Source organism: Haemaphysalis longicornis, unplaced genomic scaffold (genome assembly GCF_048455015.1).
Source record: "Haemaphysalis longicornis isolate Haplotype H1 unplaced genomic scaffold, Haemaphysalis longicornis Haplotype H1 scaffold_1, whole genome shotgun sequence".
NCBI lineage: Eukaryota > Metazoa > Arthropoda > Arachnida > Ixodida > Ixodidae > Haemaphysalis > Haemaphysalis longicornis.
In genome coordinates, this window is record NW_027526203.1 from 9,069,902 (window position 1) to 9,083,676 (window position 13,775).

The 13,775-nt window shown below is 46.4% G+C and overlaps 1 protein-coding gene across 2 annotated transcripts in view; it reads right to left on the minus strand.

Moving 5' to 3' along the window:
• LOC144175064 (DNA mismatch repair protein Msh6-like) overlaps nucleotides 1-13,775 on the minus strand; it is a 296,118-nt gene that overhangs the window by 70,168 nt on the left and 212,175 nt on the right. For both annotated transcript variants that reach the window (XM_077704119.1, XM_077704110.1), the window contains exons 21-23: nucleotides 13,305-13,410; nucleotides 12,132-12,368; nucleotides 8,494-8,663 (exon numbers count right to left, since the gene is read on the minus strand). In XM_077704119.1, the coding sequence (XP_077560245.1) occupies nucleotides 8,494-8,663; nucleotides 12,132-12,368; nucleotides 13,305-13,410 (513 nt within the window). The remainder of the gene's footprint in view (nucleotides 1-8,493; nucleotides 8,664-12,131; nucleotides 12,369-13,304; nucleotides 13,411-13,775) is intronic.

Sequence of the window (13,775 nt, forward strand, 5' to 3'; positions counted from 1 at the left end):
TCTGAAGAATGCAACGTTTCTTTGTCCACAACAAAAAACATGCCACCAACCTCATCGCAAATACTGAGTTGATAAAAGGAAAGCTGAGGGAAATAGCAAACCACAAAGGGACTTCACATAGGCCAACTTCACAGGAAGCAAGCAAGCGAGCACTGGATTTTGCCCTTAAATGCACCATGCTGATTTTTTTTTTTTCACAGTGCATGTCTGTTCGCTAGACACCTTCCAAAGGGTTAAAGAGATGCTTAAGTCATTTCAGCACCTCGATTTCCTCGAGAGACAAAATTCCCCTTGAGGAAGACGGCTGAAGCCAACCAGTGTTTGCAACTTGCCTGCTAATAAAACACTGAGGAAATGACAATTTCAAAATAATTCCCCCTTAAATATGAAGTTTTGATTTGATTGTGGGGTTTAACACATCGACGCTACTCAGGCGCACCATAGTGGAGGGTTCCGGATTAATTTTGACCATCTGGGTACTTTTAACGTGCTCCGAAATCTTAAACACACGGGCATTTTTGCTTTTCACCTCCATCATAAAAGCGGCCACCGCAGCCGGGAATCAAACCCACGTCCTCGTGAAATATGAAGTTTTGATGGAAAACTTCATAGCAAAGGAAAACCAACACTGAGGTAAGGTGACAGGAACGCATGCAAATGCCCTCAGGTGAGAAGTGTGCAATGGGGCGGGAACAGAGCCAAATTCAGAAACTGAAACTAAATTATATAAAAAAGCTGTGACAAGAAAACCTTGGCAACTTCTCCATAGAAAACAGGTTGCAACGAAATAAGGGAGATTATGCTTGGCGAACGTGTATGCAGAGCCCATTTCGTATCAAAAATAAGCCAGATCCTGCTGTGGCAAGGACCAAAATGAGCCAAATCCTTTTTCCCAAAGGGAGTGTGCTTTTAGTTTGGCGTCATACAGTGTAGACCACTTTCTTTTGTCTTTTTTTTTTTCCGCATCCAAAACTGTCGCATGGACTTACAAACCGCAAGCATGGCTTTAACCTATACTTATGCTTTGAAGGATCTGAGTTCTTTTTAGCGTCTAGAAGAACTGATGCAACAGAGAGGGGAGAAGCCCGGCTTATGCTGGCGAGACAATGTGATAAGAACGCAAGTCTGATTTTTTTTTTTTTAATGCCGCCTTGCATTTGGGATGCCAAAGGTGGTCGCTTAGGCACAATGTAGAGGTAGTGGTAACCTCTGGCAATGTGGCTCAGCTAGCTATCTCCAGATGTTCGAAAAGGAAAAGGGTGGTTGCTTATCTGCACAACGTTCCAATCGCAACAACTTAAAGGTGGGTGGGGGGGGGGGGGCTCGCTATCTTCAGAGGTTTACCGCTGCTCCCCTCAAAACACTAGTGCACCCTTGAGCTTTGAAAGAAGCTTTCACAGTGATGTCATTGACGACGCCTTCATGCTCTCATTGGCTACGGCAGCACAGCAGTTGCAACGATTGTACCATTGCATCTGTCTCACCAGTCGCACGTCGTGAGGCTCATAACTAGCTCATGATGCGAAGACCGATCCTGTGCGACCGTCATTGCAATCAGTTCTTATGCTTAAACGGTATTGTGCTTTGGGCAACCACCACTATAAGCGCTACGCTTATGCATTGAGTTCTATGGGAGGTTTACTGGTGGCCAGGAAAACTCGCATTATATCTGATCGATCCCACAGTATAGATGGTTACGTTATAAATGGTCTACACTGTATAACCAACATGGCAGCCTCCTTGTGAGTACCTACCAGGTGGGATGAATGAATTATTTAGGATATTACAGGGGTGGAAGCAGGGTCTAGCTTTTTGGAGCAGGCACGGGAGCAGCAAAAGTCTTATTTTGGAGCAGCTTTGGAGCAGCAAAAATCCGATTTTGGAGCAGGTTTGGAGCAATTTAGGGGCTACTTAGGAGCACTTTTGGAGCACACTGACGGCCTTAAATAATGCGGCTGAGCGCACTTTTAAGAGCAACTGATGATGATGAATCCAAAAACTGCATGAAAAATAGAAATGGCCAGAATTATTTAGAAGGAGCGCAATAAATTAAATAGGAGCTGGCACCTTGATATTACCCTTTACTCGGGACTGAAACCTGCTTTTTGCCAATTCCTTTAAATGTAGCGACTTTTTGGCCTTTATTTGTATAATAATCAACGCTATGTTACTAACAGTGGCTGCTTTTTTAAATTTTTTGGCAAAGTAGTTTCGAGCTAAAACAATCGCGTGCAGTGCGCCGCCCCGCTGCCGCCGTCACCGCAACCGTGAAATCAGGCGTCGTGAACGTGCCCTACCCGAGCGGCGCTCGCCGAGCGCACATCATCTCGCATCGATATTCCCCAACACGAAGACGGGCGCCGTACAATATGATGCCGTATTCACAGCAAGCTGCCGCCGCCGCGTCGATTGAGAAGGCAGGCATCATAGGCAGGCAAAGGTAGGCAGCGAACGAAGATGGCGATTTTACGACGCCTCATTCCGTAATAGACGCGAAGGCGAAAGCGGGCACGGCATCCCATCAAGATGCCCGCTCTCGCGGTCGAGTCGGGCCTCGTCGGTGCGCGAACGAGTACGGCGGCTGTGTGGTGCGCTGCACGCAACTGTTTTAAATGAAAGTGATAGCGGCCTCCGCAACACTCTCAGTATCGCAGAAGAGCCCTTCGCGCGGAAGCTCGCGTCGTCGCGGTTCTCGGTTCGTGCAGGTCCCGAAGAGACTTCAATCACCACAGTAACTGCGTACTCGCGCGAAAATAATAATAAAAAAATACTGATGCGAAGGGGTCGTTCGTCTTACTTCGAGCAGCTGCAAATTCCAGAGGCCATGCCTCAAGTTATGTCACTACATAACTGTTCAAAGTACTTTTACTCATGCTGGTGGCAGCCTTCCGGAAAAGCCGCGGCGATAACAACGTTGCGATAAACTCCACGAGGAAAACACGAGTGCACCGAACATAGCCGGTCGTGCACCGAACTGCCGTGGCTATGGATGCGGCGTGGATGCGGCTGCGTCTATTGTGTAGCCAGCGCTCAGTGTTGCCCGGACGACGACAAGACTCGGGCTAAATTTGGCGTTTTATGCTCTCAATGGTCAATAATCGCGCAAATTGCCGTTTCTGCGCAGCTTGGCGCAGCAGGGCAAATTGGCGCACAATGGCGCAATTGGCGCAGCAGTTCCACCCCTGATATTACGAAATCAATATTAAAATTAATAACTAATAAATATTTAAAGGGGTCGTGAAGAGAAAATGCATTTGCATCTGCTTAATTTGATCTGCTTGAACAACCTTTGAAGAGCATAAATATGGAATATTTCCCCAATTTATTGCTTCTGGAATTTAGGAGACATCTTGAAATGCTCGTTTTAAGGCGCACCGCAAACGATCACGCACGCATCGTCAGTCAACAGTGCAACAAGCAGTGACGTCATATTAAGAAGAATCGAGAGTTAAACACCCTTTGTGTATATTATTTTGTAAAGCTGTAAACACAATATTTAAAAAATAATGCATTCTTGATTGGTTTCCATAAGTAGTTTTCTATCCACGTGACCGGAGCGCGACCGCTTCAGTTGTCAAGCAACCACTATAGCTGAACTCGGACCTACGGGCTGCTTGCACTCAGCTTCCCTGCTGAATTTCCGGTTGTTTTGCCGAATTATTTTCGGGATTTTCCCTTTGTTGTATCAAATGGCGCAAAGCCACTCAAGCAAGAAAAAAAAAAAAAAAAGTTGCTTAGCACGTGATTTGAAGTTGCGGCAGCCGAGCCAGCATGCATTGAAGTCGGACACACACACTGCAATCCCTAGACCACAAAAGTAAACAGCGCATGTCGGTGAAGACTGCTCCATAGATGTCGCTGTGTACAGTCTACGCTCGTTACAGCGGATCCGGCAACAACAGACTTTCGGTTACACCAGACCATTTCTGTTGGTTTGCCTGGTCCCCATGCATTTTAAATGGAGTCTACTCCGCTCATAACCCGGCTAGAGCAGACTATCGGCTACAACAGACTAAATTTTACGTGAAAATTGTTTCGACCGAATGTTTATAGCAGACTTCCGCGGGCCGGCACCCGATATGCTTTTTTTTTTGTTTAGTTTGGCAAGAAAACTTACGTCTGGCAACATTTATGGCGGACGGGTCGATGCAGCAAGCCAAGCCAGTGCCAGTGGCTTTTTTTTATGTGACCAGTGGCATGAGCGGTAGGGTAGCTGATTTAACTGTTGGATAAATTAAGCGTAATTAACGCTGTCGAACATGGGGAAAAACAGGTCGACATCGCCAGAAGTACAGGCCTGTCTAGGCAGACGGTCCGCTCTACCGTCAAGAACAAGGCCGCCGCCGATAAACATGACTCAGCTAATTCTGATGGCCACAACTGATGTTTTATAGCTGGTTAATAACTGTGCCTAGTTATATTCTTGCTTTATTTGCTCAGCTTATCATGCGTCTTTACACGCTTGACTGCATGTGCCAAGTCTTTTCCAAGCTTTGGAAAGGGTGTTTACGCGATTCTTTGCCCTTGTGCAAACCCTGTGCAGAGGTACTGCAGGCGTGTAAAAAAAGCCAAGTGTATGTGCTATGTATATGCAATATCGGTCAAAGTAGTCCAAGTACCCACTATAGGGCTACTACCCTCCCTCCTTCCCTCCCTCTCTCCCACCCCCCTCCCCCCGTCGGATACTGCATTCCTTCGGCTACAGCGGACGTTTTTTTTCCGGATTAAGAGGGCCCGTTGTAACGGGCATAGACTGTATTTGCGGCCCAGCATTCCGATTTGTTTTCGCAAATTCTAATCTACCCAGAGCATTAACCACCAACTTACTGCTGAACACTTCTGCAGTAAGCGGTAGAGGAGCCCATACAATTGACGTAACAACGTTAGCCACATTGTTTACTACAGATCGAAATGCGTGATGATGGGACTCTGCGATGCACTGTATCACTGCTTCTCCCTTGTTATTTTTGTGCTTGAAGAATAAAATATGGGTTGGTTTTACTTTCAAACTACTCAAAGTTCATTCGATAAATGTTTTCAGGTAGTAAATTCCCATTGTAAGCTTGTGATCATTTATCTCGTCAGGTCAGGAAGTTCACATTCGTGTAACTCACATTCGAGGCTATGTGAGACAGACGTCGGCAAGCTTGAGCAAGAATACCGGCCATCAGAAGTACAGTTTAGACTAGTGTGAAATAGCTTAAGCAGCTAGTTTACAATATACGCAGGTTACTTTCAACATGGTTACTTCTGCCTACGCCACTCGCCCGCGTTGTTGACTGGGGGTTTGGCCATGTTGATCAGTCGTATCAGAGATCAGACATCTCCTGCTCAGTTACGGGTGAATTTATTCATGGCACCGATGTCGTAGCTGCATCTGACCCTTTGCACGCCCACTCTACACCGACATGTTGTGCAGACAAGGGGGAGCTACAATTGGCTTCTTAAGGGGGGACGCGGCTTTCAACTTCGGAAAAATGACCAAAACATCGTTTTTTTGAAACCCACATATTCGGCTTCTATGTTTCCTATTCTGTGCGTCTGCAAAGTTTTTACGCTGAAAAGCGTCGCAAAGTGGCATAAAAAAATACTTTTGTCAGGCGCGGTGACAAATTATCAGCGCAAAAGGGCGAAAAAACGGCAATTTTCGGAGCGCTCTATCTCCGCAACGGTGCCACCGGGCGCGGCCATTTTGATATGGTTAGATCGGCCGAGCGATCGTCTTTCCGGTTCCGCTCGTCTTTCGTATCTTCGTTCATTCACAAACGCACAAACGGCAGAAAAGAAACGACGCACAAACGAAGCTAGAAATTGATGCTGAAGCGCGATTGGTCCTCCGGTCGGGGCGCAGAACGACGACCCTCCTGATTGGATGTCGCGGGCGCAACGCAAGATGGCGGCCGCCTGAGCTGCGTAGCGAGCGGATTGAGTTCATTTTCGCCGCTTCGCTCGGCCGAGTTTCTGTTCAATCTGTGGTGTTCAACGCGCACGTTATCGCGATGGGAATGCCAGAGATAACGAGCCAGATTACGGGAAGTTGTGTGGCTCGAAAGGCGGAGGTCATCGAACGCTTCGTGGTGCGCGTGACTCTACCGTCGCCAGACCTTGGAGGGTGACGCGGTGTGCGCGCTTGCGATAGCGGTTCGTGAAGTGAACTTTTAGTCGGATTTGCGATGTTTACACGCTTAGTTATTGCTGTGTTTTGACTGTGGGCTCGCTAGCCTTGAGAAAGAAACGGTCGACGCGTCAAACGCTGCGGCGCGCACGGCATAGCCGACGCGCAATGGAGCATCACATGACTGGGCAACCGGTTACGATTGAACGCCAGTAGTTGTAATTAATGCCTGCGACGTTAGATTTAATCTTAAAAGCGACCTGACCAGCCATATCAGGTATAATCAAAGTTCGATATGTCGCGGTAAGCGTGCGCTGCGATGCGGGCGAGCCATATCGCCTTTCTTGCGCTACGTTTCCCGTGCACTTGTAATTTTCATGCAAACAGGTTTGTGTTAGTAATATAGGAATAAAAATATGCTCTCTGCGTTAAAAATGTACGTTACTGTGGCAGCATTTAACAGTGATTTTTTAAGGGAAATTATTGATACCATTGCTTAGGGCATACTGGCTGTGCTGCGAGAAATATTGGATGCCTTGAATGTCAAAAGTAGTAAAAAAAAAATATGCTCTCGCATTGAAGTTGGGAGTTATGCAGAATACTTTACCAAGCTTCAAAGTAGCTCATTTTCATATTTGTGATATGCAAACTTTTGGCAATGAACACCTGCACGTATGAGTACTAAGTTGCTGTGCCAGGCAAACTAAAACATAAAAAAAGCCAAAAATGTTCAAATTTAAGTAAAAAAAATGCTTAACTTGTTGCCATGGTGACAACACTGCAAAAGGAGGTTGTCCAGTGCGATACAGCCAACCAGCTAACCTACTTTGCATTGAAAGCCCATTGAAACCCATCTTCCCCTCCGTTTGGTTTGCAAAGGGGGTATGTACTCTTCACGGAGGAGCTGAAAATGATGTTTTCTGGAAAGAGAAAGGCTGTAAAAGGCACTCCAATTTCAAGGCAAGGCCTTCCAGAAGCCCCATGTTCAAAAGGACATGAAAGGCTGCAACCGTGGCGACTTTTGATAAGTGAAACCTATGTTGCAACTTCGGAAGCCGTTTTCTCAAAACAGTTTTTTTTGCCACCTATGTCGCTTGTACCAGGGATTTCTTCGTGACCACTGGGTCTATTTTGATTCCGTTTCTTGCATTCGATTCCTTGATGAACAGTTCAGGTCGTGACAGTTTTGGTTTTCCAGATTTGTTTTTTGTGACTTTTTTATTCAAATAGTCGTTCACAGTCGACATGCCTGTTGCACATTAACCTCTAAAAAAATGAAAACTAAAAAATATTGTTTTGTAAAAAAAAAAATTCTAAAACTGTCACGACCTCGCCCATTCATTTGGGAATGCAAAGCACTTCGAACAAGTTTTCTATCGTGTTTTATAAGTCGCTCAAGCTCGGTACAAGCGGAACAGAAAGAAAATTTAATAAATAAAAAATTTATCAAAATATTAGTTTGAAATTTTTATGGTGTTATCACGGAAGCATTTCCAGTTGCTGTGCCAATTTTCATCAAAATCCACAAAGAAATAAAAAAGTTGATTTTGAAAGCCACGTCCCCCCTTAACATGACGTCATTGCATGGCTTGAGGAGGAAAGCTTTGGTGAAACTACATTTTTTTTACCTATTTGCCGATATCATGCAATGAAATGGAACGAAACGGCTATGCATAGTTTGATCAAGGTTTCACAGTTATAAATACCGACAAAGCACAATTTTTTCCAAAATGTCTTGACCCCTTAACTACATAATTTCGAATTATTTGTGGCCAGGAACTTCCCCTTGCTGACATGTAAAAAGCATCACAAAATAGCTCTGACAGCATTGCATTTAGGTCCCGTAACAAAGAGAAAAAAAAAAAAAAAAAAAGCCTCAATTGCAAAATGTGAAAAGGGCAGGTAATTGATGGCTGCAGCTTCACATGCCAAACCCAAGCCCACTGTGGGGATGGACAACACACGGTGGCATATTGTTGGGAAAAGCACATGGCAGAGGGCAGGTGCAGTGCGGGAGTGTGTAGTGGGGAAACACGGAAAGTGTGCAGCTTAGTAGACTGATGAGCACTGTGCGAGTGGCTTGGATTTGTGAAGGCCACAGAATTTAGTGTAACACACTGACAAAGTGAATGGTGACTAAAAATACAGTGATGATGTTGCTTCACTAACAAAACAACTGTGCGACAAAGAAAGCTAGCTAGCTGACGTGCTGCAATATTGTTAAAGTAGAAAGCAATCCCCTCTCTCTTCTGCCTCCAAGACGGAAAGTGCCAAGGGGCCCGATAGGAAGGAGTGGTACAGTGGCAAAGGGTGCCGTGTATCAGCCATTGCAGCCTCAGCAGGCCTGCTCATCTTGCAGCCTGTATCTGGCCACCCACCTGGAGCCGTCACATTCCCCTTGCAGCTGGTGGGTGGAGTCGGCCAGATGGGCCACACCCTCTGGCACCACCATCTGGTTGCAGTGCTCGCCCGAGCTGACTAAGGCCACCTTGCAGCCGAAGTGGTGGCTCTGCTCCCTCAGGTAGTCCCTCAGGGCCCCATCAGCATCCTGTTGGGCCCCCCAGGCAGAAAAACAACACACGCTGGCAATTAAACTCGGTGGAGGCTGTGAGGAGCACCAGCTGGGAACCAACCACCACACTGTTGCAAATGTGCTGCGGCAAGAAAGTTCTCCATTAACCGATTCAAGTAAGACCACCTGCCTTTTAATGAAGCAAGTATGACGTCCAGCAACTAGTAGGAGCTGAATTCACTTTGAAAACCGGCATCTTTAAACCTTAGCAGCTGATTAGAAAAACTAGAACCAATCATCTCAAAACAGAAGTTTAAAGAATGCCGACCGAAACAAAAAAAGGCAGTGCCGTTCTTAATCATTTTTTCTTTAGAGTGTCCTGAATTAAAGTTAAGGAGCGGCTCCTGAGAACAAGGGCTGCACATCCAACACACGTGACCGGGTTTTCTTCTAACTTAATGTCAAGGAACTGTAGCTGATGGTCTTGGGGTAACTCGTGTGAACTCTAATCCTAGACCACAACCTGTGAACAACTGAACAATATCCCCAACAGTATTATCCATATCATGGGGTTGAACGATTACAAGAAAATGATCTACATATCTGAACACGTTTGTGACTAGACTACTGACGTTACTTTGGATGCATTTGTCTACTCTTCCTAGGAAAATGTTACTCAGTACAGGTGCAACTTTTGCCCTAATACACGCATCAGGGTGTTGAAGTAACAACCTTCCTTTCCAGTCCACAAACGTAGAGTTCAGGTAAAAAGACAAAATTTCAAGCAAATTACTCACAGACATACCAGCACTATTACAAAAATTGAGCTCATCATTGTCTACTGGGATCAAAAGTTCAACACTTTTCATCAATTCATCATGCGGATTGGAAATAACTGTCACATTTTGAAATAACACGACGGACTGTGATGTACCGTCACCAGCAAAAGTTTGCGGGCTGTGCAGCGCGTCGCCGAGCGGAGCGAACCTGCATTGCTGCGCCATCTGCAGCCAGCGAGCACCGGGTCGAGGCTCAAGGAACTGGCATGCTAAGTGTGCTTCGCGCATGTCTGTCCTTTATTTGTTTCCGTGCCTGTCCTTTATTTGTTTCCGGGCATCTCTGAAAATGTGATTCGGCATAATGCTAACGTCGTCCTCGCGGCCAATTTCAGTATGATATTTTTACACGATACCTACATTAGACTGAGCGCTAGATCATTTACTGGAAAGTTTGCTTTGCCGCAAGATTCAATCTGGAGACGTGAATGTTTTTTATGCACCCCATCGACAAATGCAGTTTCCGACAGGTAGCCTAAATAGCTCCTACAAATTAAATTTATTCGTCGACCATTAGAACACTTGGAAGATAACATAGATTCAATGTTGCCCCCTGTGCAAACGGCGGCCGCGGGCTACATATTTTGTAGCACCAGTGATAGCAGAACGACGGCGATGGTCACACGGCGCCAAAGTGGCTGCCGTGATTATTGAAAGTATATCACGGGCAAGCGAGCGATCAGAGATGCCCGGAAACAAATAAAGGACAGGCCTGCGCAAAGCGCGCTTAGCACGCCAGTTCCTTGAGCCTCAACCCGGCGTTCACTGGCTGCAGATGGTGCAGCAATGCAGTTTTGCGCCACTCGGCCACGCACTGCACATCCCGCAAACTGTACATATGATGTGTGGTCACATGGGTTTGTAGGTTGAAGTATTTAAATGTGTGTATGTTCTAATAAAATATCAGTTGCGAGTGAGTGCTGTGGTCAATTGCAGTCTCCTTTCTTAGTGTTCGTGTGTAAATGCGCTACCATATAGATGTTCCGAATTCAAAATTCTGCTCCAAATGTGTACCAAATTTCAATTTTGTTTTTAAAAGCCCCAAGCCTCATTTGAGTTGGTAGAGTGATTACAGAGATTTTTTTTTTTTCACTATTTCACATGAGGCACTGGAGCTCGAAAGATCCCTTTGTACTAGAGGGAGTCCAAAAGGATGCTCAAGTGAATTTTTAAGGGGTTACTTGTGGCTGCACTGAGCTGTTTAACGAATGAAACTCATTTCTGGACTATTTGGAAGCATTCCAGAGACTTAGTCAACCTGCAATGAGTAACTAGAGTGAAAACACCACCCGCTGTTCGCTGCCAGTCTGCAAACTTTCGTACTGACATCCCACTGGTTTGCAATGCGAGTTCATGCTTTCTCAGCCTTCAAAAATTTTGTATTTACTTATTGCAGTGTTACTGTCAACTTTTGTTTGTTCATGCACAGGTTGTACAGGTGAAACATGCTGGCCATGTGCAAAATCAGAAACCGCACTTTCAAGAGCCTTTGGTTGTTAGAACTGCCCATACATTAGACAAAAAACTCAGAACATGGCCTACACATGGAGACTTTAATCTAGCAAGATAAGCAGCCAGTGTTTGCAGTTCACTTCAGTGACCCCTTAAGGGGTACCAATTTTGGGGGTTAATATTAACATACAGTTCGATTCCTTAACTCAACGGAATACCCTGGCTGAAGTATAAATGATCTGCGACACGTGGAACACATTTTGATGTGACCTTACTCACTGCGCAGACAGAACAGGTCAAGGGGTGACGCACAGCATATGGACATCGGCGCGACATCACCCTGTGGTACCGAAAACTGGGCATCACCTTACACACCTAGCTCGGCGAGCAACCTGCACGGTGCTGGCGGCACTCACGAACTGATGCGTGCGGCCACTGCTACAGGTGTCACCAGTCGCCCGAGTGACACTCTTGGTGAAAAAAATGTTCCCCATGCAAGAAAAAAGCTAATGATATAGTTGAGGATTGCAATAAGTTACCATACGCGCCTCTCTTGGAAGCAATTACTAAATATCCGCCGCGATGGTAGGCCTAACACCTTCAGGCAGTGCAGCTTCAGTGGCAGGGTGGTGAAACCAATTGTTCAGCCAGCCTCAGCAGTGTTATGATGTCCGTGTAAAACAATGAGGTCATGGTGTTTCTGCCAGACGCACCTATGAAATGAGAGAAATGAAAACCGAAATGGATGATTTTCAGGCCATTGTATGTCATTAATTATGATGCACTTAAGTGTTTAAAGTTCTGTTTCAGCATTGTTTGGCCTTCAAGCATCAGTAAAGAGAATAAAAAATAAAACAAAAATTTGGTGGAAAAAGTGTGTGCTTTACTAGCATGACCCAACCACTGACAGTGAAAATTGCAGGGAAAATTGCAGTTCCTGTGCTGCGCAGCCACCCTGTTTGGGCCACAGTGAGTCAACTATGAGACTCCTCAAAATTCCTGTACAGTAATCTGAAAAGCCACCTGCTTCAGTCCCATCACTCATTCAGCCATGAAAAAGATAGTTGGAATGTGCCCCAATGTTTGAGAGCAAGTAAACCAAACACTTGTTTCTTAAGTACTTTCTAAAACAGCCCAGTTCAGAAGTGCCCGCCACTGCAGGAGCGGGCACTTCCATTGAGGGCGCTAGGCAGGGTGAACCTAGGAGCACACTCACCCTGATGCCCTGCATGGCCGCATCGTAATCCGGGTGGACACCATGAGAGAGTGTCGGGATGTGATTTTTGCGGTGGCTGAAGGATCGCCTGATATCGTCCAGGGCCTCCAACAGTTCCGGCAAGCCCTCTTCCCCTCCGAGAGAAACACAGGTCTTCAGGAGGCTCGAGGTGAGTTTATCCCAGACGGCCTTCCACAGAAACACCACCTGCACCGCTCTCTCGAATCCCTCGAGTGCCTGCAAGAAGGGGCCACCTCAGGGCTTGCTCCACTCTGCTCACGGGGCCCCAGTCACCATACAGCTCCTTTGGGTACCACCCTCTGGCACGCCACAGGAAGCAAAACAACAAAGGAGCCAAACCTTTCGGCAACCACAAAACCACTTAGAATGCAAGTGCCTGCATTAAATGGCACACTGAATATGGCAACCATTTACTCCTGGCTGTTAAGTATCACTGTGCAGTATTTTACCACTGCCCCTGCCTTCGCATTTTGCACTTTGATTACGTTATAGAGCGAGTGACAGCAACACACACTTCACAGAAACCATGGGCACACATCGGATAAAGAGAGAGCTGACTCATGGCATTCCGAGTACAAGACGCAGGTACTTCTGGTGAAGCGGCCAATTCCTTAAAGGTATTACTCTCGATCTCCCACACAGGAAAACAGCTATGTGCTCCCAAGAGAAACTGCTTGAACTGGCTGGTCTCTGCTGGTCCTGACTGGATTTCAGGTGGTCCCTGGTCAGCGCAGTCGGTCAGCAGTTGGTCCCAAGTTGGCTTCTGTTGTTCCCAACTAGGGTTCAATTGGGACCAGCTGATCCAGCTTATCCCAGCTGGAACTGACTAAGGCTCAGCTGGAACACTGCACATTACTTATGTGTGTGGCCAGGAGGGGTATGCAAAGATTACATAAAGGAAAAACGGACACAGAACAGGAGCAGAGCTGCACACATCCAGGTGGAAAAAGGCAGCAACTTTCAAAGGTACGTGGTTGATGTTCACTGAAAAAGCGAATTGGACTATGCACTATGTACATCCAGGCAGCCAAAGTTATAACTGGCATGGCTTCACATCGCTGTCTCACAACCGTGCCAACTCGGTGCTCTGAGGGACTCTCGGGCATTGCTCGGCCACTGCTGACGGAATAGTAGAAAAGGGGGGGGGCATGCCTGCAGCAGGGTGGCCATCCTGCGCTGGTTGTAGGCCGCCTCCTCGCACAGCACAGCCCGCTGGTCTGGGTGGCCGGCCTTGCTGGCGAGGCCCTGGCTGTGAATCCTGCGGGGCACAACGACAAGGGACGCAGCGTGAGAGAGAAAAGCGCTGCTGTTCTTTCTCCTGGGCCTTGCACTTGTCATGGTTGGCACAAGGCAGCAAAGTTTGTCGCATTTCGACTGGGCAGACTGCTTCATACATGGTGATAATTCAAATATTTAGTTATTAAAGTAAAAAGTCAAATGGCAAGTCAAATCATTTTTTTTCTCCCTATTTTGTTGTTGTATAGGTGCAGGAGTGTTTCAAGTGTCTCTGAGTGTAAGTGTTGTATCACTGTGTATGTAATGTCTGAGCCTGGAGCTGAATGCTTGCATGTGCTCAGAGCAGCCCTCAGCTCGCGTAGTGAGAACTAAGGAGTTGTAAACTGT